The following is a 24192-nucleotide window of genomic DNA, read 5'->3' on the forward strand; positions in this document are numbered from 1 at the left end:
TCACACACACACACACACACACAGGCATGCACCATGATCTCACACACACACACACAGGCATGCACACATGGCCTTTGCACTGGCTGCTCCCTTGGCCTGAAACACCTTGGCCTCAAATACCCCTCCCTGCTGGGGTCCTGACAAAGACATCGCCCTGTAAGAGAGGTCTCTCCTGGCCACTCTGCAACACTTCCCTGTTCCTTTCCTTTCTTTTTTTTCCTCACTCCTTATCCCCATCTAACAGACTCAGAAGCTTATGATGCACCTCTGCATGACCTGCCTTCGTCTAGATTGGAGCCCACTGAAGGCAGTTGTCCATAGTCCATCCCCAGCCCTCAGAACTATGCCTGGAGGCCGTGGGTGCTCCATGCCTCTTTGTAGGAGGAATACATGAATGAATGTGCAGGGCACCCATGTGCTCAGGACACATGCTATAGCCCATGCGCCCACGTGCATGTGTGTATGCGCACACACACTCAGATGTACTTGAAATCCATCTTCATTGTTGCTTAAGTCCGGAAGCAGCTTTTGTCTTTCCTCATGTGGCATGGACCTCCTTGTCACTCTAGAAGCCAGAGACAGGGGAAGAGGGAGAGAGGGTTCTTCATGCATCCTCCCACCCCTCAGTCACTCACCCCTCACCTCAGCCGAGGCTCTCCTGGGTGGCAGCTGCAGGCACACTGTGTGTCACTCCAGGGGGCCGTACAACCTACCCCTCATCAGGGGGCCCAGACAGTGGAGCACTTTTTGCACAAACACTTTCTGCCATCTCTGCTGGTGTCTCCCAGGATGCAGTGGGTATTGACTGGTGTTTGGGGGTGGGAAGAATCTAGTTCACCTCTGCATCTCTCCACGTGGCCTTGCCTGCACAGGGTGGGGTGCTTAGAAGGCCTGTTGAATTGATGAGTAGGCAGAGAACAGTAACACCAGGAGGACGTGCCTGGTGCCCTTGGAGCGGCCGCATTCAGTGCTGTGGAAGGCTAGGCCCCCTCTGAAGGATGAGGGCTCAGGGAGGGCTGCCTGGAGGAGGTGACATTTGAGTTGGGCCTTGATGAGCAGGGGGATTTGGATGTGGGAGATGAGGTCATGGGCTCTGAGGACAGAGGAAGATAGACAAAGAGAAAGGAGAAAGGGACAGACAAAGGGACCTAGAGCAGGATGCCTGTACTTGGTCAGGGGCTGCTGGAATCTGAGTTCTGACTCTTGCCCCATGAGGGTGTGACACAAGCTGCTGCGTCCCCACCACCTGGAACAGTGCCCAGTATACAGTAGGTGCTCAATGTGTTGGGTGAGGGAAGCAAAGGAGGCAGAGGGATGGAGCAGCTGGCATTGGGGCTGGCACCGCTGTCTCCCTCCCCTCCTGCTGCTGCTGTTGGGAGAGGAGAGGAGCGTTCTCTGAGGAGAATGTAAATTGCACGTCCCCCTCCTGCTTGGGCTGGGCTGCGGAGACAGTGGGAGTTGAAGAGACGTCAGAGCCCCACATGGGCCAGGTTGTCACAGTCACCTGCTTAGACGCAGAGATGGCTCCCTGCCCGCCTGTGGCGGCCCCTGACACCTCCTGTCCCCCATCCCTCCACTCCAGTTGGGGGTAAGAGAGCCTTGGAGAGCCCGATAGCATTCCCAGGATGTCCGTGTGACAATGACAATGACAACAATGAGACTATGGAGAGAGTGTGTGATGGGAGGAGGCTGGAAGAGAGGGAGAGTCCTAGGAGGTACAGTCAGAGAGAGGCAAGAGAAGGCGATTGCTGCCAGAGGAAGTTTAGCGGAGGAATGGCAGCTCCCCTAAGAGCTGACCCTCAGTGCTCACCGCCTGCCAGGTGCTGTTCTGAGTGCTTTGCCTGAATTCCCTCATGTGACCCTCACAGCCTTAGGAGACAGCTATTGTAATTATTCCCATTGTGCAGCTGAAGAAACTGAGGCCAGGGGAGGTGAAGTAACGTGCCCAAGTTTTTTTTCAACTGGTGAGAGGCAGAGCTGGGATTTGAGTTTAAGCAGTGTAGCTCCCCAAATTCTGCTTCAAACTGTCTCCCTAGGAAGTGTGGGAGGGGCTGGAGCTGAGGAGGGAGGCTGGGGGGAGAGCAGACAGGAGAGGCTGGCAGGTGGACACATCGCAGGAGGCTGGCTTATCCCCGGGATCCTGTTCAGGAGCCTGATTCCCTCACCCGCGTCTCAGGGTTGGGTTCTTGTTCCAGTGTCTCAGGAATTATTGGGGGAAGGTCAGGGACCCCTCCCGGGCTTTTGAAATCAGGGGCCTGGGGCTCTTCTGCAGGCTGACATGCATATCCTACAGGAGCGCATGCTTGGCCCCCCACCCTCTGGGGAATGGAGTGTGTGCCGTGGGCTGGGGCCAGTGTGCCAGGGCCCCGCTCTGGATGTGGGCCAGGGTCTGAAGGCTTCTAACGAGATTGGCCCCACAGGGGATGCCCGATCATCCATCTGTCCATCCACTGCTCACCACCTGTGCTGAGCACCACCTGGGCCTAGACAGGAGCTTGGAAGGAAGAATAGGGATGAGTGAGAAGGAGCCACTTTATCTGGGGGGGAGCCTCTGTTTCCATCTGCTGCATGCTGTGAGGCCTGGGTTGAGCAAGTCCAGAAACCTCAGTGGGCCTCCTTCCCTCTCCCGGGAGCCAAGGCCTGGTGGGAGGAAACACCAGAAGTAGGGACAAGCTTCTGATCAGGAGGGGCATGGAGGCAGGCAGGTGATGATCGCTCCTGGCTGAGGCCCAGCAGAGGCGAGCGAGAGAGTAAACAAAGCACTTGTCTCTCAGGGACCTCCCCCCAACAAAGCACTAACCTCCCCTGCAGTGTGAAGAGTGCAAAGGCTGAGAAACTGCTTTAAAACACAAGATTTCTTAAAAACAAACCAGCCATGACTCGAATACCATTTTCAGACCTCAAAAATAACAACCTTAAAGTGAATTAAAAAATATCCAGTCAGAGCTCACATTTTAGAGGGTGCTGTTTTTATGCTAAGTGTTCTCCAAGGCGGAGAGGACTGGGCTAGTTTTCAGTCACTGCTGACAGAGCAGGCGAGGGGACACATAGATTCAGGTATATTCGAGCGTGGTTTGCTTTCCAAATGGGGGTGGAAGATGTGCATGGTTCAACACTGGAAACCTACAAAGGGTAGAAGGTGAAAGGTCCCTGCCTGATCCTGTCTCGGCCACTTGCTTTCCTCCCCTGAGGCAATGCACGTGTTTTGTTTCAGAGCAGCCAGTATGCACTTCCCCTTTCACACAGTAAACAGCTTCCACCTGCATGTTGCCTCCTTATTGCTGTTATTTTTACCCCACAATATCTTGGAGACCCACCCAGAGCAGTGCCTGGAAATCAGCCTCGTTCCTTTTCATAGCTGTGTAATATTCCTTATCTGGCTGGAACTTCTTTAAACAATCCCCTCTTGATGGACATACAGGTTGTTTCCAAAGTTTTACTGTTACAAACAGTGCCAGTGGATAATGTAGTACATGCCATTTTATAAAGACCACAAGAGCTACAGTGAGGGGGTTTGGGAGTTAACCCATGTTCTGCTTAGAACCCTAAGGTTCTCTCCTGTCTGCTCTCCCCACAGCCTCCCTCCACAGCTCCTCCCACACTTCCTAGGGAGACAGTTTCAAGCAGAATTTGGGGAGCTACACTGCTTAAACTCAAATCCCAACTCTGCCTCTCACCAGCTGAAAAAAAACTTGGGCACGTTACTTCACCTCCCCTGGCCTCAGTTTCTTCAGCTGCACAATGGGAATAATCACAATAGCTGTCTCCTAAGGCTGTGAGGGTCACATGAGGGAATTCAGGCAAAGTACTCAGAACTTAGCGTTTCTAACCCTTGCTTAGAACCCTTGCTTAGAAAATCCAAAAAACCAGTTAACTGTTTCCCCTACCCACATCCTCACCCGTGAGGGCCTCAGTGGGCTTTTCCCACAGCGGAGGCGGACAGTGAGCCATCTGGGCCATGCTTTTGGCAGTGGGCATTCTCAGGGGAGGGTGGACCCTCCCTGCCCCCAGTCAACTTCCTTATTGTCATTTGTCCGTTTATTAAGAGGCTATGGGGTCTACTATGCGTTGACTCTCCCCATCCTGCTCTGCTCCGGCCACACAGGCACCTTGCTTGGCCACCCACACACAAGCTCATTCCGCAGGCACCTGCTGCTCCCTGGACTCCGATACCTTCCTATCCTTGCTCATGCTGGCTCTGCTCGGCTGTCGCCTCCCCAGAGAGGCCTTTCCTGGCCTTGCCACCTGCCACCCTGATGTCCCACCCCCTCCTGCCACTCTGTGAGGCCTCATGGCTGTGGAGAATGGTCCCGGGACTTGTTAGCTGGCTTGCTTCTCTCCTCCCACCAGAAGGAAGCTCCGTGAGTGTTTTATTCACTGCTGTCCTCAGCACTCGGGACATCAGAGGTGCTCAGTAAAGTCTGCGTTGAAGTGAATAGAGTTGAATGTTGGGATATTGAGGTGGGGCTTCTAGGCTGGCAGAAGCTCTGCCCTGTCCTGAGGAGGGGAGCTGACTGGTCTGGGAGGTGGTCCCGGGGATAGGGACACACTAGGCTTTAGCCAAGTGGGCAACCACTTGCCAGGAGCACCCCCAACCCTCCTGCCCCGGGAACATTTCCCCACCCACGGTTGCCACTGGGCCTGAAGTCCTGGCCACAGGTTTCTTGGCCAGGATTGAATCTGAGTGATTCCTTAGGGGCATAAAATCTTAGTTTTGATGCCAGCCGGGATCAATATGCATTCCCCACCCCCGTCCCCCTGGACAACTGAGCGGGCAGAGGGCACACAGGAAGAAGAAGTGTCCCTGTGAGCCAAGCGGGGAGTGGAGACCACAGGCCCTGACCCGCCGGGAGAGCAGAGCAGTGGGTGGGGCCCTGGAGGGGAGGGGTGGAGAGGAGGGACCATACCCCTCCCTGTCCTGGGGATGGTTGGGTGTATCTACAGGAGGCAGGGGGTCTGAGTCTCATCCCTGCCTGGGGAGGGTCCAGGTGGGGCCTGTGGAGGCAGGAAGATGCTCTGTGACTAGAAAGCCCTGGGCTGGGGCAGGGCCCTGGGTCAGCTCTGCCTTGGAGAGGTTGTGGGACCCGGCAGGGTGGTGACTCTCTGGGCTCAGTGTCCCCAGCTGCAGAGAGAAGGGACTTCTTGAAGCCCACCCTGCTAGCTTCCTGGGCTTCCATCCTTGGGGGTGGAGTGGGGGACGGGGGAGCTGGAATCGAGGCTCCATCTCCTCTGAGCAGGGCACGAGGAAGGAGGCTGAGCTGGCAGAGAGCTGTGGGGACAGGGTCTGCTGGGTCCCGACCAGAGGGGCTGCCTGGGGACATGGGATGGGCCACATGACCCCTCAGGGCCCCTCCTAACACCCAAATCCCCAGGCTGAATCATCTCATGTATGTGGGGATTTTCCCTGGGCTGGGATCTTTGAGCTCTTTGTGTAAATTGAGGCAGCAGAGGCTCCCAGGATGTATGTGTGTGTGGTGTGTGTACATGTGTGTGTGTGTGTGCGTGTGTGTACTTGTGTGTGGTTGGAGTGTCTTTGGGGACCCCTGGGAGGCCAGTTGGGAGACTTTCTGGAGGAGGAGGCAGCGCCCATGGGGAGGGGTGGGCTGTGGTGGTCCCAAGGCTCTAGGGACCAGAGGGAGGTTGGTGTGTAGGGGAGTGGGGCTGGCTCGGCGGCGTGGGGGCAGCCGCCACCCTCAGCAGCCCCTTTTGCCCCTCAGATACCCCAGATCAGCTACGCCTCCACCGCGCCAGACCTGAGCGACAACAGCCGCTACGACTTCTTCTCCCGCGTGGTGCCCTCGGACACGTACCAGGCCCAGGCCATGGTGGACATCGTCCGTGCCCTCAAGTGGAACTACGTGTCCACGGTGGCCTCGGAGGGCAGCTATGGTGAGAGCGGTGTGGAGGCCTTCATCCAGAAGTCCCGTGAGGATGGTGAGTCAAGCGCCTGGCTGCAGGGTCATGCCGGGCTTGGGGGCATGTGACTGACCCACCGAGAGCACCCAGCCGGGGCCTGATGCGGGCTCTGACTGCCTGGCTGTTGCCAGGTGGGCCTTGTCCTCCTCTTTGAGCCGTGCGGTTTGGCCCATGGTCTCACTGGGCTCTGGGTGACTCCTGTGCACGGCAGGTATGAGGCCTTGGCAGACGTGGGTGTGCAGATGAGGGCACTGTTGGCCTCCCTGGTGCGGGAGCCTGCGGGGCAGCCGCTATCCTCGCAGCAGAGGAAGGGACGGGGTGGGGACGAGGGCCTTGTTTAGAGGGCTGTCAGGGACTCGGGAGATGGGTGGACAGCCAGGCAGGCTCTCAGAGGAATGAGGAATTTGGAGCCCCTAAACTTGACCTGTTTGCTGGGGCTGAGGGGTGAGGGGCTGCGGGGGACCTGTGCTGGTTTGGGCATCCGTGAAGAAGGTGTCCCTGTGGGTGGAGTCTGAGGAAATGGCAAGTATTTATTCTCCTCGAGGTCTTCCCCTCACACCCTGATACCACCTTCCCCCATGAAGCTTGCTGCATTGCCTTAAATTGCTGTCCTCAGATGCTCTGTGATAAAGCTTTCAGGTGTCCCCAGAGATAAGCGGCTGAGCAATAACAAGGGTTAACCCCTTGGCAGGTGACTGCCACCTAGCAGGGCCCGGGAGCGGGCCCCTGGCTGGGTCTCTGCTTCTGCTGGTGCCCTGGGAGGGCTGGCTGTGTGGGCTGCAGCTGTGGGCATCTAGGGGTAGCAGGCAGCCATGGGCTGGGGGGCCTTCACCTGGGCTGGGGTGAGCCAAGATGGGACGGCTCCTAGGAGGCTGTGGGGCTGAAGGATGGTGCCTGTGACTTCCTCGGGGCCCTGTTGTGGTGTGTGGGGGAAGCGGGGAGGCCCTTCTCCCTCCTGTTAGACCCACTTCCTGCAGAGAGGGCCTGTCTGCCCTGTCCCTGGTCTCTCCCGAGGCCCTGCCTCTACACAGCTTGCCGGCGCCTGAGACCTTGGGTGATGGTGTCTGTATATTTATACCCTCATGGCCTCAGGACTCTAATTGCTTTTCCTAAGGACTACTGAGCGTCCAGAGGCTGCCGTTGATAACACCCCGCGGGCATAATGCTGCTATAAATCTCAGATAAGCCCCTTTAATTGTACTGCTGAAGCTGCTTGGGTGCCTCCACCTGGTGGAGGGGGCAGCGGGGCGGTGGGAAGTGGGGCAGTGCTGACTGATGGCTGAGGCTCCAGGCCACTCTGCACTCCGGCAGCCTGGCAGAGCAAAAGGAAGCAGAGGTGAATAGTACTCCACTCCCACCTCCAGGCGGGCTGGCAATAGCACCTGGGGACCCTGGCAGACAGTGTCAGAGCCTCAGAACCCCAGAGCCCAGCCCCTCCCTCGGGCCACCCACATGTCCTTTCCTCCTTTGCTCAGACCCAAGACCTGGGCACCTCCCTCTGGATGGCACCTCCTACCCCGCTCTGCTGGTTCCTTTCCTCCTTTGTGGCTTGAACTCTTCCCCAAACCAGCCTCCTGCCTTTTCTGTTCAAGGCATGACCTTTGCAGGATATAGGGACAAAGGTATAGGATGGGGGAAGGGATCGAGGGCCCTGAGTCTCTGTGTTCAGTTGTGTTCAGTCCCTGCCCTAAGGGACCTCAAAGCCACCCCCAGTGCTCATGCAGGCCTCCCTCTGTGCCCAGCACCTGCTGTCCTGGGCAGTCCTTCCTGCCCTTTGAGGTAGATGCTGCCTCATCCCCATTTTGCGGGAGAGGAAGTGCAGGCACAGAGAGGCTGAATAATAGCTAGCACCAGGCCACACAGCAAGTAAGAGGTGGAGAAGGGATTTGAACCCAGAAGGGCTGGCTCTGGGACTAGAGGTCTCACCTGTTTCTGTACTCTTGTCTTCTCTGTCTTCTGTCATTTGCGTGCTCACTGAGACCCGCCTGGGCCAGCCCCTGTGCAAGTGCTAGGGTATGACAGGGACACACAGGCATGCCCATGTACACACAGCCTGGAGGGACAGGAGAGGCATGGGACAGGGGTGCGGTCTGGGCATTGTGTTTTGGCTGAAGGTAAGCCTATTGTTTAATTTTTTTTAAATCAACATCTAATCAAGTATTGGGTGGTTAGAAAAAATGAAGTCTACTCAAGATTTTTTAAAAGGACTTCATGATCTAGAAAACTAAAATTTGCTATTATGCGAAGGCCTTCAGCATAGGGTACTCCTGTCCTGGCAGAGGTGCCCCTCACAGTGCCTGCCACGCCCCACGCACCATCTGCACCTCCCTGAGGGCCTGGCTTCCTGCTTGACTGGGCCTCCCACGTCCCCAGACTTCCAAGGCCACCCCATGCCAGTGTGCAACAGCCTACGGGGGCCTGGCCAGGGCAGCTTAGGCAGCTAGATCTCCTCGCGCAACCCAATAAATGAAATTTGATTTGGAGGAACATCTTTTAGAAGGTGAAAAGAAAGGGAGAGAGAGAGCTGCACTCCAGCTGGCCAAATTGAAATCAGAATTGAGCGGCCGGTAGAAAGAGGCCGCTGTACCTTGTAGCCTAATCCCTGCGAAAGATTAAAGATGTCTTTGGCTGTATATTGTATTGATTCGTCCTCTGAAGTATAAATCATCTGTGAGTTGCTCAGAGGAGCGCCGGGTAGGGGAGTGGCGGGGAGAGCGTGCTGGCCAGGCTGGGATGCATGTTGGAATTGTGGTGAGCGAGTCCTAGGAGCCAACTGTGTGCTGGGCTCTGGGTCCTTCAGAGGAGCATGACTATGCTCATTTTATAGATGGGGAAATGGAGGCCAGAGGGGGCGGGTCACTTTCCCAAGGCCACAGAGCCAGAACATGGAGGAGCTGGGATGGGAACCTGGCTCTGTCCTTCAGGTAGGGAGCCCATAGGTGGCATCTGGAGTGGCTCAATACTGACTGGGCCACTGGCACCAGGCCTAAAGGAAGCCCTGGCACTGGCATTCCCCACCTCCACCCTTGTCCACACATGCTCTGGGCAATCCTGTGGCCCTTGACTGAGCCCTGCCTGGGCCAGACACCCCCTGTGAGTGTTACAGATCCTGGTAATGACCATGCGGCTAAGTGCAACACCGGTGGGCTAGGTGTTTTGTCCCCATTTTGCAGATGGGAGAACTTAGCCTCAGAGCAGTGATGTGGCTTGCCTAGGGTCACACAGCCCGGTGTCGGAGCAGGACTTGGAGCTAGAGCTGTCAGACCAGGCACTCTACCTATACGCCCTGTCTTCTCCAGCTTGCATTGCAGAAGTGGTGGCAGGTGCATAAGAGGTCAGGCTTCTTCAGGCAGACCTGTGCCCTGGCTCAGACGCTGACTGGCTGTGCGGTCTTGGGAAAGTCATTTCGTCTTTCTGGGCTCCGTTTCTTATCTGTGAAATGGGAATAAAGCAGGGTATAAGAGTAAAATATGCGGCTGGGCACGGTGGCTCACACCTGTAATCCCAGCACTTTGGGAGGCCGAGGCAGGCAGATCACGAGGTCAGGAGTTTGAGACCAGCTTGGCTAACATGGTGAAATGCCGTCTCTACTAAAAATACAAAAATTAGCTGGGCATGGTGGCACGAGCCTGTAATCCCAGCTACTTGGGAGGCTGAGGCAGGAGAATCACTTGAACCTGGGAGGTGGAGGTTGCAGTGAGCCAAGATCATGCCACTGCACTCCAGCCTGGGTGACAGAGCAAGACTCCATCTTAAAAAAAAGGAGTGAAATGTGCTCCTGGCACATGCCGGCAGGAGCTCAGGAATGCGCACTGCAGGGTTTGTCAGGGACTGGCTGCCTGGGTCCCAGCCCTACCTGGGGCCTGGCTAGTCCTGGGAGGCCTGGGAAGTGCTGGGCCCCGTGCTGTGCCCCTAACTGGGGATACAGGGATACAGGTGTGTCCAGGGACAGGGCTAGAGACAAAACTACAGGAGCCCAGCCTAGCTTGGTTCTTAGGGGATGGCTGCTCTGGTGGGGAGAGGGCAGCAAGGTGAACTCCAAAGGCAGCTAGGCCAGGACGTGTGTGTGCGTGCGTGTGTGTGTGTGTGTCTGTGTAGGGGTGCATGTCTGGGAAGTTCTGGTTATGTGACTGGCAGGCCTGCCTTGGTGGGGGTATCTGTAGACAGGGTCTGTGTGTGTGTGTGTGCGGGATTGTCTGTGTGTGTGTGTGCGGGCACATGTGGACCTTCTGGCTGCAGCCAGGGCTCCCTCCCTGTCAAGGCTGAGGCTGCACCAGGGAAAGGCAAGGAGACTGCCCTTCCCTCCCGGGCTCCTCCGCGGCGTCGCCAGGGCTGGATTAGACATGCAGAGCAGGCCCCGCCTGGGCTCTGGAGATAACACCAGTGAGTCACCGAGGAGGGAGAAACGCAGGCAGTGGCAAGCGGGTGGCACAGACGTGGGCACAGATGTGGTAGGTTTTTTTTTGAGACGGAGTCTCGCCCTGTCACCCAGGCTGGAGTGCTGTGGCGTGATCTCAGCTCGCTGCAACCTTCACCTCCCGGATTCAAACGATTCTCCTGCCTCAGCCTCCCAAGTAGCTGGGACTACAGGCATGTGCCACCATGCCTGGCTAATTTTTGTATTTTTAGTAGAGATGGGGTTTCACAATGTTGGCCCGGTTGGTCTTGAACCCCTGATCTCAGGTGATCCACCCGCCTTGGCCTCCTAAAGTGCTGGGATTACAGGCATGAGCCACCGTGCCTGCCTTTTTTTTTTTTTGGAGTTGGGGTCTCACCCTCTTGCCCAGGCTGGAGTGCAGTGGTACAGTCACAGCTCACTGGAGCCTCAACCTCCCAGGCTCAAGCAATCCTCCTGTCTCAGCCTCCCAAGTAGTTGGAACCACAAGCATATACCACCATGCTTGGCTAATTTTTTGTAGGGATGGGGTCTCACCATGTTGCCCGGGCTGGCCTCAAACTTCTGGGCTCAAGTGATCCACCCACCTCCGTCTCCCAAAGTGCTGGGATTATAGGCATGAACCACTGCACCTGGCCCAGGCCTTTTTTAAGTGCTTTGCACATATTACCTCATTTAGCTTTCAAGACAGCTCCATTATATCAATGGCTAAACAGAGGCTCAGAGAGGTTAAGTAACTCCCATGAGGCCACACAGCTAGGAAGTGGCAGGGGCAGGATTTGAATCCTGCGAATACTCTCCCTAGCCACTGAACTTACCCTCTGTGATGCATGGGGCAGGAAGTCCTATCCACGGGGTCACCCAGGAGTTTGTCTCTAGTCCTCTCAGGTAAGTGCGTCTAGCATGTCTGGGTACATCTGTGCCTCAAGGATGGAAACAAGATGGCCTCTCTGGGTGTGGCAGGAAGGAGTGTAGGGGGCTTGGCCTGCTCCTTGGAGGATGTCTCATTCCTTGAACAGCAGGAAATTCTGAGGTCCTACCTCTTGGCTGTGTTGCTGTGCCCTCCATTGGTATTCCAGAGATGTGGGTGAGTCAAGCTCTTGCTGGATCTGACCTCCAGCTCCGACTCCCAGGGCTGAGCATCAGACTTGCATGTAGATGGCCTCTGTCAGCACAGTGGCATGGCACGGCTGACAGCCCGCTGAGGAGACAGTGCTTGGGCAGCAGGAGGCCCGGGCTGGGCAGCTCCTCGTCCAGTGGGCTGTGAGACTCTCTGCATGTGGCGTCCCTGGCTGTAAATGGAGCACCCCATCTACAGAGGCTCCACGGGGATGAGATGAAGATCTGTGCAGCCAGAGCCAACGGAGCTGGCACCACTTGCATTAAGGGTGCCTGTTCCGCTGCCTCGCCTCACTCTCTGGCCTTGCCTGCTTCCGCGCCTCTCCCTCGCTCTTGCCACACCAGCTATCTTGCAGCTCCTCAAATGTTCCAGGCACCAGCCCGCCTCAGGGCCTTTGCACGGGCTGGTCCTCCGCGGGAAAGCTTCTCCTGCATGTCCATGCGGCCCGCATTCTTGGTGTCTTCAGGTGTCTTCTCAGATGTCTCCCTTCAGAGAGGCCTCTGAACGGCCTATCTGAAAGAGCCCTTGCCTCAGTCCTACTCTCCAGTCCCTGTACCCTGCTCTGTTTTTCTTTATAGCACTAATACCTTTTTATTTGTTTGTGTATGATCCACCAAGGCGGAGATTTTAATCTGTTTTGTTCTCTGCTGTATCTCCAGCATCTAGCATAGCCCTGGCACATAGTAGTTGCTCAATAAATGTTTGTTGAATGAATGGTTAATTGCAAAATCCAGCCCCCAACTACTCACTTCTTTAGCTCTCTTCCCACCCCTAGACCTGAGAGGTTGCTCTCCCAGCCTACAAAGGGGCAAACTGAGGCTGACAGAGTGTAGGCATTGGGGGTGAGGCCAGGCTAACCTGGGACCTCCACCTCCTGCCCCACTGAGCTCCCTGGCTGTTCCCCTTCCTCTCTCTACTGGCTCACTGAGGACAGAAATCCATTCCTGGAGACATAAGGGAGGGAGCAGGAACTTGGGGCCTGTCAGCAGCTGCGTCAGGTGAACTGTAGGGTGCGCCTCGTGCCATTCCTCACTGCTGGCCTTGGGTGCTTCATCCTGCAGTGCTGCTGCCCTGGGGGGCAGGAAGGGGAAGTGGCTCAGTCCTCCACCAGCTTGAGTCTCCAGCTGGCCGGAGCTTCCTAGAATTATTTCGCCCTGTGCTGTGCCCCACGCCCTCCCTTGCACACAGAGGACCGCAGCAGAGCATATGACTCTGTGGAGTGAAGTGTGAGTGAACAGATGACCAACCCTGTTCCCTGGGCATGTTCCAGCCCCGGTGTGAGACAGAGACAGGCTGCAGGCCCTGCTCTCAGGCCCTTTTGGTGGGCATGAGAGGAGCCATGCACAGCCAGCCCTAGCACCTGCCCTGCACACAGTAGGTGCTCAGCAGAGCCTGCCTGAATAAGTAAAAAAAGGGATGTGGTGATGTGTCCATTGAAGTGAAGACACAAACCCCAGGGCTGCGGGGGCTCCAGCCCAGCCAGGCTGGGCAGGCAAGCAGGGCTTGGAGGAGGTGTATTTGGACAAGAGGAGGAAGGAAAGGGCACGCCAGGTGGGAGAACAGTGGGAACAGATGCCTGGAAGTGTGAATGACCAGGCAGATGGAAGCGATGAGAGGCCTGGGTTGGAGCTCCTGTGGCCGTGGGGTGGGGAGGGGATAGGGAGCCATTTGAGGTGGGGCCGAGGAGAGTTTCTTTTAGGCCAACGCCGCATGTTGAAATGTTTCGTGCTGGCTTGGCTGACCATCTCCACTTGTCGGGCCCAACTCGCTCAGGGCCCTGAGGGGTCCCCTTGCCATCGAGGCTCAGAGCCAAGGCCCTTCTCCCTGCAGGCGCCCCTCACCTGCCCTGTCCCAAACAGAGCTGAGCTCCTTGGTGGAGCAGGCAGCGGTGGAGTTTTTCCCTCCCAGGCTCCCTGGGAAGCCCCTTCAGGTGGGCCACAGTGCCTGCTGACCCCTCCCTCTGCCCCCGCCCCACTGACGGCTCCAGAGGCCAGGGAGGGACAGGACCCCACCTAGCTCTGTGCCCCCCGCCCTCCCTCGCACATAGCAGGGCCTCAGCACACGCTACAGAATGAAGAGTGAGTGAACAGATGACCAGCCCTGTTCCCTGGGCCTCCTCTTACCTGTGACAGGAGTGGGTACAGCAGCCTGCCTCTGAGGTCCAGCTGGCACGGACAGACTGTGTTCTTGCCCTCCATGGCCTTGGCTCTAGGCATCCTTCATGAGAGCAAAGACCTGTTCCCCACAATTTGGGCCCATCCTGAAGACACCCTCAGACACCCACTGAAAACTACTTGTTTAGAATGTGTCTGTCAGAGGAGTGCCGGAAAGGACACTTCCCGCAAGGCCTAAAGGAGTGGATGTCAGCGCTGACCCCTCAGGGCTTGGCGTTTTGGTTCAGGAATGATCGGGGCCAATTGCGTGGTGGCAGTGCCTGGAGCGTGCAACCTTCCCACCTCATCGGATGAACCATGGTCAAAATGAGCAGGGAGCAGGGGTTTGAGGGGGGGTAGAAGCAGGGAGGGGTGCTGTTGCTGGCTTTAGCTTGTATCTGAGTATCAGATGACTTTTAGCAGCTTCAAAGGGAGAGGCCTCTGGACTGTTCCACCAGCTGCCTCCTGGGACCCAGGGACCCTGCAGCCCAAGGCTGAGCACTGTGCCCTCTGACGTTGTGTTTTCCCGGGACGAGGGGGAGTGGGCCCCACCCTGCAGCCAGGACCTCCCATTCTAACCTATCAACTAGGCCGTTCTAGACCTGAGACCCATCTTGCCTTCCGTTGCCCTTGTGCGCCACCGATCACTTTGCTGCGGGTGGAAATTAAGTGGACGTGGCATGGGCGCCCCCTGCCAAGCCATGAGACCCACCACGAGCCAGCTGGGTCTCCTTGCCGGGGCTTGGAGATTGGCAAGGTGTTGTTGTTAATGTGATTGCTGGTGATTGCCAGGTCAGTCTCCGTTCCGTCGTGAAGATGAACCCACGCGTTTGCTTGGTGCGCCTCGGGGACTGCGCCTGTCTGCTTGGATTCCTCTGCCACTCTGACCTGTGCAGGGCCTGACGCTTCTGCATGTTGTAAGTCCCCAGGTTGGTGTCGCCGGGCCTGCTGCTTTTCTTTCAGTGCAGCCACTTTTCCTGGCTCCCTCTGCCTGATGCGCTTGTCCAGACGGGGACATGCTCCCGTCTGCATTCGCCTCTAAGCTTGATGGGAATGACAGGAGGAAGACGTCAGATGCTGAGCCCTTTTTCTCTGAATTTGCATCTCTTCCCTTCTGACGGGAAGCAACGTTTTCTTTCACAGCCTCCTTTGTGGAATGTGTTTGAAGATTCCTTTGGGGTTTGAAAAAATTCCCTTTGCTGGTGGCAGCCCCTTTGTGGCTTTGGCCTTCTGAATCCGGTCCTTTTCCCCAGTGATGCAGGAGAATAGAGTGGCCAAGAGCCCAGACACTGGGGCAGACGGCGTGGCTTCAAATCTGGCTTTGCCATCATGAGTTGTGCTACCCCACAGGGCACTGAGGGGCCCTGTGCCTCAGTTTCCACCTTTGTCAAACAAGGATAGTAATAGTCCTTCCCTTACAGCTTGTTGTGAGGTTAAATGCATGCATAGCTGTAAAGCACTTGCCGGGTGGACCGGGCACTGCACCGAACACTGGTGTTCCCGAAGGCATTAGTTGTTTTCCTTCTTAACCAGAGAACAGGAGCAGGGCCGGGGGCCCTGGGCTGGGAGGCGGGCTGAGTTCTGGTCCTGGCTCTTGTCTCTGGGCAGCTGTGTGACTTTAGGCTGGTAACCTTCCCTCTCTGAGCCTCAGCTTTATCGACAGCATGCAGCCAACATATCAGGGGACCTCTGAGTCCCCCACGGCACAGGTCTTCACATCCCTCACTGACTTCTCGTGGCTTTCCTGTCTCACTTTGCCACATGGAGGGTCAAGCACCACAGTTGGTCTCTGGCTTCCTGTGTGTCTTGTTTTTGGACCCAGGCGGGAGCCCACAGAGTAGCTACTTCCAAAGCGGCCTGCTGCTCCCTAACTCCTCTGGCCTCTGATTTTTTTTTTTGATGTTTTTGACAAATCTCTCAACTGGAACCCCATTTTCTTCAAGCTCATTTTCTTCTGTTGTTTCTTTCTCCTCACTGAGCCTCTTCACTCAGAGCACACTGGGATCTGTCCCCCAGGCTCCCATTGGACAGGGACCCTTTCAGTTTCTTCCCTTGGCTAAAGGGCAAGTGGTGAAGGCTGCTGCCCTGCTCACCCCTGCTAGGGTTTGGGCCTTGACCTTCAGGAAAGCATCTTCGCCTGTTTGCTGACCCTGGCCTTCTGCCTGCTTTCCTGGCTGGGGTGGGGTTCCTGGAACTCCAGGTCCCCACTCTGAGCTCCTTGGAGATGTGGCTGAGATAAGCTCCATCTGCCTTTTCCTCTGCGTCTCTGGAGGGACCTGTGAACCCACCATTTCCTTCCCTGTCTCACATTCGCCACCCAGCACTTCCCACCTCAGGCCTACATGGGCCCACCGAGTGCCCTGAGGCGGGGTGGGAATGTCCAGCAGCCTGAGTCCCAGTCTCAGCCCCACCCTCCACCACTATGTGACCCTACACGATTCACTTCTCCCTGAGCCTCCGGTTTTTCATTTGTAAGACCAAAAACGTACTGTGTGCCTTCCTCAGTGGGCTAATGTATGTGGGCATGAATGGTGTATGTGGACATTTCTGCCTTGATATTCCATGTTCCCCAACCTGGTCCCTCTTCCTTCTTCCCAGAGCCTTTGAGCCTGAACAGACTCAGCCTCCCATGCCAGCCTCACAGCCAGCCTGGCCTGTACAGATCCCTGAGACTCCTTGTGTGTAATATACACATTTTGAGGCCATGTTCACGAACTATCATGACAGACGCTGCTCCCCGGCCCCAGCCTCAGCCCCTGCACAGAAACCCTGAGCATTGTCCCCACTTTAGAGGAGGTGACTGCAGCCCAGGGTGCCCAGGGGCTTGCCTGGGCCCTCCCAGCTTGTCAGGGCAGAGCTGGGCTTTGTAGCCAGTTCTGCCTGACTCCGAAACTGGCCCTTGCTCTGGAGCTCGAAGGTGGGAAGATGAAGTCCTCCTTTTAAGTGGGGAATTTGGTTCCCTTCATCTGGCCTTCCCCAGGGAAGCACTGGTGGGCTTGTCAGATGGGCAGGCCTCAGAAGGCCCTGCCCCACGGAGGCCAGCAGCTCTAGGGCTAGGGAGGAAAGAGGTAGGGATGGGGGCAGGGTAATCTCCAAGCATCCCTGGTTTCCCCACCTGGTGTGAAGCTTGGAAGACCTTGGCATGGTAAGTGTGTGTGTGTCTGTGTATGTGAGAGAGAGAGAGAGAGAGAGAGAAGAGAGAAGTGGGCCAGGAGCCCTCAAGTCACATGTGACTCCCGCATGACCATGTATGAGCTGTGAGGGTCCCTTTCTGAAAGTGGTCTGGGAGGGCTGAATCCCGTGGCAGCCACTCCTCTGTTGCTGGCTCCCCTCGTGCCTCTGGGACTTTCAGGGACTCGGAAGGTGGGACCCCAGCCTCCCAATCCCACAGACCTGCCCCAGGGGTATGGCTGGTGAGGAGGGGCGTGGTCATTTTTTCCTTCTGCCCTCCAGCCTTTGCATCCCTTTCCTCCACAGTAATTCATTCATCTGCAGAATGAATATTTATTGAGCACTGACTGTATGCCAGGCATTGGACCAGGACACTGGGGTACGGCCATGGACTAAGCAGATGAAGCTCCTGGCCTTGTGGGGCTCACACTTGGGGAGAGGGCAGGAGGAACTTGCAGTGAATAAGCAAACACATCACTGTGTAATTATAATTTGAGATACCAGCTGTGAAAGATGCTGCTCTGAAGACGAACAAAGCAGTGTAAGTGGACAGAGAGGGGCAAGTAGGGGAGACGGACTTTCGGTCCTCACCCTGGCTTTCTGCAGGGGTGACTTTTGGCAGATCCCCAGCTGCAGCAAGGGCATTAGCCACGTGGAGATCTGTGGGAAGAGGGCCCCAGGAAGGGGAACTGGCGTGTGCAAAGACCCTGAGGTGGTGCCTGCCCGGCATTTGGAGAATAACCAGGAGGCAGGGGCAGAATGAGTAAGGCAGGGAGACACACGGGCAGAGGAGGGCAAATTGCATGGGGCCCTGGGGGGCCCTGTGAGGACTTTGGCTTTTGTACTGGGTGAGCTGGGGGCCGTTGGAGGGTCAGGAGCAGAGGAGGGTCGTGATCCCTCTGGCTGTTGTGCAGGGAATAGAGTGGGACCTTGGGCCAGTGTAGAGGCCACTGTAGTCCAGGCAAGAGGTGACGATGGCCTGGACCAGGGGTGGGGGTGGTGAGAAGGGACAGATTTGGGGTGTATTTGAAGTCTGGGCCCACCGGCCTTGCTTCTGGGTTGCCTGTGGCCAGAGGGCTTGAGGGTGAGGGGTCGCCAGGCCAGGCACAGCACTCCTGGCTTCAGTACCATGGATAGCGAGTCTGCCCCAAGGTCAGCTGCTTGGGAAGTCCTGGTTGGCTCCAGCTCAACCAAGGGCCCCTTTTTGGGCCAGTCTTATGGATGCTGAGTGGGTCTTCATCTGTGAAGTTCAGTCCCTTCCCCTTGGGTTTGTTACCAGTTTCTTTTTTAGCTATACATGTTTATTTCTGGGCACTGCTGCGAATTCTTTTTGGGACAAGGCAGGTCTGAATGCGACAATGAAGCTGGGATGAGAGGTTTGAAGCAGTTGTCTCCAAAAATCTCTTGTGTCTCTGGCTAAACTGTTGTTGCAGGGAGGGGAAGGCCAGGCAGGATTGGGGGAGGGGAGGCTGTCTTGAGGAGCAGTGATGGGAGAGACCTCCACGGGAGGTGGGCCTGTCCCAGGGTGGTGGGAGGCTGTCCTGCCTGTGTGCCTCCCTTCTGAGAGTCAGGAGGGGCAGCCTTCCTGAAAGAGCAGCAGGTGACGTGAGTCGGGTGGGCTGGCCCTGGCAGAGAGTGCTTTCTCCGGCCTGCCGGACTTGCCTTGCATCCATGGACGAGCCACTGTTCCTCACGGGCTCTTGGTTTCTCCACCTGTAATATGGGTACAGCTGTATTCCGACTTCGCTGGTTATTGGAAGAATTACAGAGATAGGAATTACCCAACAGAAAGGCCTAGTGAGAGCTGGAGGGAGTGAGGGGCTACCTCTGAGGCCTCAGACCCAGGGGAGCGCCTGGGCCTCTTCCTGGTGGGGGTTCTCCCAGCCTCCCGCTGTGACTGTCCTCTCCCCTCTCCCTCACTTACATGCTGCATTATATCTGTGCCCCATTTTGCGGTAGACAGAATGATCATATGGATATTCTATGCAAATTCTGCTTTTTAATGAGCCAGAAGGAAAGCTAACGACTCTTGCAGACGTCTTGGGGCCCCAGGGAGGCCTTGGGATATGGGGAGGAGAGGAAGCAGGACGAAGTGACAAGTAAGAGGAGCAGAGGGAGGGAGGGCGGAGAGCGAACAGAGGGCCATGCAGTAGGGGCTGTGGAGGGGTGCGGGAGAGGGGACAGTGGAGGCCGTCTCCCCGAGCTCCGTGCCCACTGCTTTTACAGGTAGGAAACAGGCTGAGAGAGCAGAGGCCGCTTGTCAGGGCACCCCAGAAGGCAGGAAGCAGAGAGGAGGGCCAGACAGAAAGGTGGAGGTGGGAAAGAAGATGGGGTGGAGGAAGGGAAGGTGGAGGCTGCAGCACTGGGTTCTGGCTGGTGGGCTCGGTTTCCTTATCTGTAAAATGGTCATAATACCTAGGACCTGGTTGTACTGGAAGGAGCTCAGGATTCAACCTGTAGAAAGGTGACTTGACTGGGAGTGCTGCGTGAACATGAGGGGCTGTGCAATGGTAGGAGAGAGTGTGTATTGTGGGGAGACAGAGAAGACGCAGAAGGTGGGCAGGAGAGAGTGGGGGAAGACAGGAAGCACAGAGGAACAGCAGCTGGAGATGGGGCCAGGAGCCTTCCGGACAGTAGGTCAAGTGTTAATTAATTAACCACCTAACTAGCATGTTCATTCCTTTGTTCATTCTCTCGTCCCTATTGTTGGCTTCACAGATGGATGGCAGCTCCACGAGGGCAGGCTTATCTGTCCTGTTCCTGGTGGTACCCACAGAATCTAGGACAGCTCCTGGCACTGGGGGTTGCTGAGTCAGTGACAGTGACTGCTCTGTGCCTGGCAGTGTGTGGCTCCAGGGCCCAGCGGTGGCCACTGCTGGAGTCAGAGGCTGGTGGGCGCAGAGGCATCTAGTCCAGTAACTTTCATTCACTGTGCTAAGTGCAGTGATTGAGACACTGAGATTGTCACAAGCGCCCAGGGGAGGAGGAGCTTGGGGATACCCATAAAGGCTTCCTGGAGGAGGGGGCCCGAGCTGAATCCTTAAGAACAGATGGCGCTGACTTGAAGAAAAGAGTCTGGGAAGGTGAATTAGACATCAAAGGCAGAGCAAAGAGTCTGTCTAAAGGCTCCGATGTATGTTGGAAACTGCAGATGCTGTTAGAGGTGGGGGTGGGAGAGGAGGCTGGGGGTGGATGAAGTCAGTCCTGCAGAGCCCTTCAGGACAGGGCTGAGGACTGGACTTGGTCCTGAGGGAGGTGAGAGCCACTGAAGGTGTGAGGGATGGGAGTGACGGGGTGGGACTGGGGTTTTGGTGGAAAGTTGTAAGGGCCAGGCTGGGCAGCCTGAGGTTTGTGTGGCAGGTGTGGGACTGTGGTCTGGAAAGATGGTGTCAACAGAAGTGGGGGTGCGCTGTGAATTAGGGCCTGAGCGATCAGCTGGCTGCTACCAGGTGTGGCTGGATCTGCCCCAGGGACACTGAACTATCTGGAGCTCCTGAGCCAGCCTGAGAGGGGCCTGGGCAGAATGTGTGAGAGCAGCATGTGCTGGTCAGCCTCGGGCAAATCCTGGCCCCTCTCTGCTTTAGATCAGAAAGGAGCTTTCAAGTCTGGGCAGCTGCACCCTACCCCTGGGGACATGTAGGACATGTGGGGAAATATGTGGGGCACTTTGGATTATCATAATGACTTGAGTGTCTAGTCCCTTGTACTATAACATGGGACAGTCCCACAGGGTGAAAAGTTGTCCCACCCCAAATGTCTGTTGAGAAAAACTTGCAGATGCTACCCACCCCTCCCCCAGCTCCAGCTACAGCATACAGGAAGAGCCCCTGCCCCTTGCCTTGCTCCCCAAGGCTCTTCTGACCCTACTCAAGGCTGCTCCCAGGATCCAGGCCTGGAATCCCTTTTCCCTTCCTACCTGGTTCCTGTCTCCCACCCCCCCTGCCCCCCATCTGGCCAAGCAGTCCCCCAGGCTTTGAGGCTCCAAGGCTTTTCCCAACAGTGCTGAGAGCCTGGGGAAGTTTTTTGGGGTGAGGACTTCTTCAGCTCAGGGCTCACATCTGGGCCGCAGCCCCCAGCATCCGTCCATCAGCTTTGCCAACCTGAGTCCCCACAGCCCAGTGTCTCAAGAAGGCTTCTCCTGCTGCCCTGGATGAGGCTGGTCCCTGCTGCCGTGCTCACTTCGGGAAGGCATCCTCTCACCAGCCCCTCCACCAAGGCCAGCTGACACATCCACCTTCTTGGTCCCCCCTCCCTGGCGTGGGTCAGCAGCCCCATTTTCCAGCTGAAGAAGCTTGGTGGAGTAAAGGGATCATCTGGTTATATCCAGTGCTGGGGCTTGACCCAGCCCCCCGGTTTTCTGTATTTCTTGCTATTCTGCCACCAAAAGGAGTGGCCTGCAGGAGCCAGAGCCCGGCTCTTTGCCACCCCTCCCTCCTGGCCTGGCCTGAAGAGGAGAGGCAAGGGCTAGCTCAGGAGAAGGGTCCAGGGGGACTTCATTACCCAGTGCCTACTTGTGGCAGTGGGTGGGTGGGAGGGGGCGCCGAGCCTGCCGCTGGCAGGGAGACATGCTTGGCCTGCCTGGGTAATTACATCTCAGCATTTCATTTTGCTTGTCAGTTTCTACTTCCAAGGGATGTGGGCTCCTAAATATTTCATCCCAGCCTGCACTGTCTGTTCTTCTCTGGCCAAACCACATGCCCAGCTGCTGGCCTCTAACCCTGGCCAGGCCCTACTGCTGGCCTGACTGTGCCTCGAGGTCATCTTCCTCATGCCTCTCTCTGCCCCAGCACAGGGTCTCTGCCACCAGCCCAGCGCTGGCTCCCATTCCCAGGGTATCTGGGGTGAATAACCTGGGGAGACAACATTGTTGGAAACTAGGTTCATTTCAACTACCGTCGGTTGAGCATCCTACACTCTGCTGGAAACTGGGCGGTTAGAAACGGGAAAGACACAGTCTGCCCTTGAAGGGGCTCATGGGCTGATGGAGGAAACCAACAGTAATAGTATAATAATAATAACCACTTCCTGAGCACCAATGTGCCAGGAACTGTTCTAAGCACCTTATGTATATTAACTTGCTTATTCTTCACACTTTGTTATGTGGAGACAAGGCTCAGAGAGATTAAGGAACTTGTCCAAAGTCACACAGCTAAGAAGTGGCAGAGCTGGGATTTGAACCTGAAGCAGGCCAGTTCCAAAACTGACCACAGCACAAAGTGGAGGATGGCAAGTGGCAGTGGAGAGGAGCAGGCGGGCGCGATGAGCTCCCACTGTGGCAAAGGGCTGGGATATTTCATGTGGGAAGAGGCAGAGAAGTGGGGCCCTAGGCTGGAGGGAGCTGGGCAGATAGAGATGTGGGAAGGGCATTTCTGGCAGAGGGACCAGCACTGGGAAAGGCTCTGGGGGGAACGTTCTGGCTGAGTTGGAGAAAGTGGTCCTGCTGTGGTAGAGGTGAAGTGAGGCGGAGGAGAGGACCGGAAGGTGAGATGTGACCTCCTCCACCAGAGTGTCACTGCAGTTGGGGAAGATGGGAAGAAACTTGGGGGTCTTGTCCTGTGAGTGGCTTCTCCAGTATCGTCAGCCACACTCCACGGTGTCCCGGCCTTGACCGTGGCCTGAGGCGGGGACAGAGCCGTGCAGTCAGGCTGAGGGCCCTGTTCGCCACAGCCCCACCGCACTGCCCACGGGTTGGACCAGGACATGACCTCGGCAGGGGCCCTGACCCACACTAGCAGTCTCGAGTCTGGCTCCCGGTTGGCCTCCCACTGCTGTGCGAGCCTTGGGCAGACTCCCTTCCCTTCATGAACTGAACCCAAGAAATGGGTGGGATTTGCTCATCAGTGAATGCTGGGCACAGCCACTGAGCGTGGGGGACAGTAGACCTGGGGTAGGGACCTCTGGAGGGCTTTTGGTGGGGGCCAGGAACTAGCCATCTCTTTGTGTCCTGCCCCATCCAGGCCCCTCCTGCCACCATCTGCCTCCAAACACCATGGCTTCCCTTTTCTATTATTTTTTTTCCTTTCTTGCTTCAAAGGTGTTTTGCCTAAGTGGGTTTGTGTTAAGACATTAAGTCGATCACTCAGCAAATTTCCCTCTGCTCAGAGCCTAGCGCCATGAATAATGCAGCTCTGAGCCACACCGCCTGCGCTGCCCAGCAGCCTCCTGTCGGGGGGACGGCAGGGCTCAGCTCTGAGATGTTGAGCCCCACAGCTGCCCTGGCAGGTCCTCCAAGGCCTGCATCCTCCTCCACACCCCAAAATATCCCCTAGGGGCTGAGCCTGTCCACAGGTGACCCGCTCTAATCCTCACCGTGACCCTGCTGTGTCTGGGGGACGGGGTTCATACCATACCGTTTCACAGAAGGGGACATGGAGGGCTGGAGAGGGAGCAACGTGGCTTTCATCGTGAAGCAGTAGGTGGTTGAGATGGGACATGGCCCTGTCTGTGCCCAGACTCTGTCTCCTCATGTCACACCAGTCCAGCTCTCGTATGTCTGTGTCCCCCTCTTCTGCCCCATGGGTGCCCCTGCACCTTGAGATCCAGCCCCGTTCTCCCGGCAGGGGCAGGGATGGGCGGGAATGGAGAGCCTGGTAGCAGAGGGTGGGGTTTCAGAGGCAAAAGGAGGGCTTTGCGTCAACGTGCCGGCCACAGAGCTGCTCCATGAATAGCTGTGCCGTCCCCTCCGTCCAATTGCTGGACCACAGGCCCCTCCATGGTCACCTCAGCCAGTGAGGACCAGGCCAAGGGAGGAGCTGCTAATTGTGCTGAGGTGTGGCTGGGCCCCCAAACGGCGTGAGGAGTGTGAGCTTCTGCCAGCCCTGGTGCATGCTAGGGCCTCGCAGGGCCTTCCTGGGAAAGGATTCAGGCTAACTGGGGCATTCACTGGGGAGATTTAGCAAGGAGGCCTTTCTCAGTTAAGAAGAGATGGGCTGGAGGGGTGCTTTGTGCACGTGCGGTGACTGTGTGAGAGCCGCCAGGCGGTGTGAGGGTGTCATGGTGGGCACTGCCTGCTGGTGCTTGGTGGAGCAGGGTTGGCCGTGGTCAGACAGGGTTGTTGTATGTGACTGTCCAGGGTGACCTGTGTCTGTGTGTGGTGTATCTGTGACTCTGTGTGGGGTTATGTGTATCTGTGTGTGGTGCGTATCTGACTGTGTATGGTGATGTGTGGATGTTTCTGCATGTGGTATGATGGTGTGTGTGTGTCTGCGTGTGGTGTGTATGTGACTGTGTGTGTATCTGTGTGGTGCGTGTATCTGTGTGGAGTCATGTGTGGTGTATCTGTGTGGTGATGCGTGGGGGTGTGAATCTGGTGAAGTGTGGGTGTGTGTGTGTGGTGTGTATCTGTGCGGTATGTATCTGTGTGGTGACGTGTGTGATGTGTATCTGCTGATGTATGGGTGTGTGTGGTGTGTATCTGTGTGGTGACGTGTGTGTGG

The 24192-nt window shown here is 56.6% G+C and overlaps 1 protein-coding gene and 1 long non-coding RNA gene across 7 annotated transcripts in view; one reads left to right on the plus strand and one right to left on the minus strand.

The window, feature by feature from the left end:
• Positions 1-24192, plus strand: part of GRM4 (glutamate metabotropic receptor 4) — a 122833-nt gene that overhangs the window by 50154 nt on the left and 48487 nt on the right. For 4 of the 6 annotated variants that reach the window (XM_023212543.2, XM_023212544.2, XM_023212546.1 and 1 more), the window contains one exon: positions 5718-5934. The exons of the other annotated variants lie outside the window; for them this stretch is intronic. In XM_023212543.2, coding sequence (XP_023068311.1) covers positions 5718-5934 — 217 coding nt within the window. The remainder of the gene's footprint in view (positions 1-5717; positions 5935-24192) is intronic. 6 annotated transcript variants of the gene reach the window in all.
• Positions 18040-24192, minus strand: part of LOC111542933 — a 7801-nt gene continuing 1648 nt past the window's right edge. Inside the window, exon 2 of the long non-coding RNA XR_002731704.2 lies at positions 18040-18469. This is a non-coding gene — a long non-coding RNA (uncharacterized LOC111542933). The remainder of the gene's footprint in view (positions 18470-24192) is intronic.

This window comes from Piliocolobus tephrosceles, chromosome 5 (assembly GCF_002776525.5).
Source record: "Piliocolobus tephrosceles isolate RC106 chromosome 5, ASM277652v3, whole genome shotgun sequence".
In the NCBI taxonomy this organism is placed as follows: domain Eukaryota; kingdom Metazoa; phylum Chordata; class Mammalia; order Primates; family Cercopithecidae; genus Piliocolobus; species Piliocolobus tephrosceles.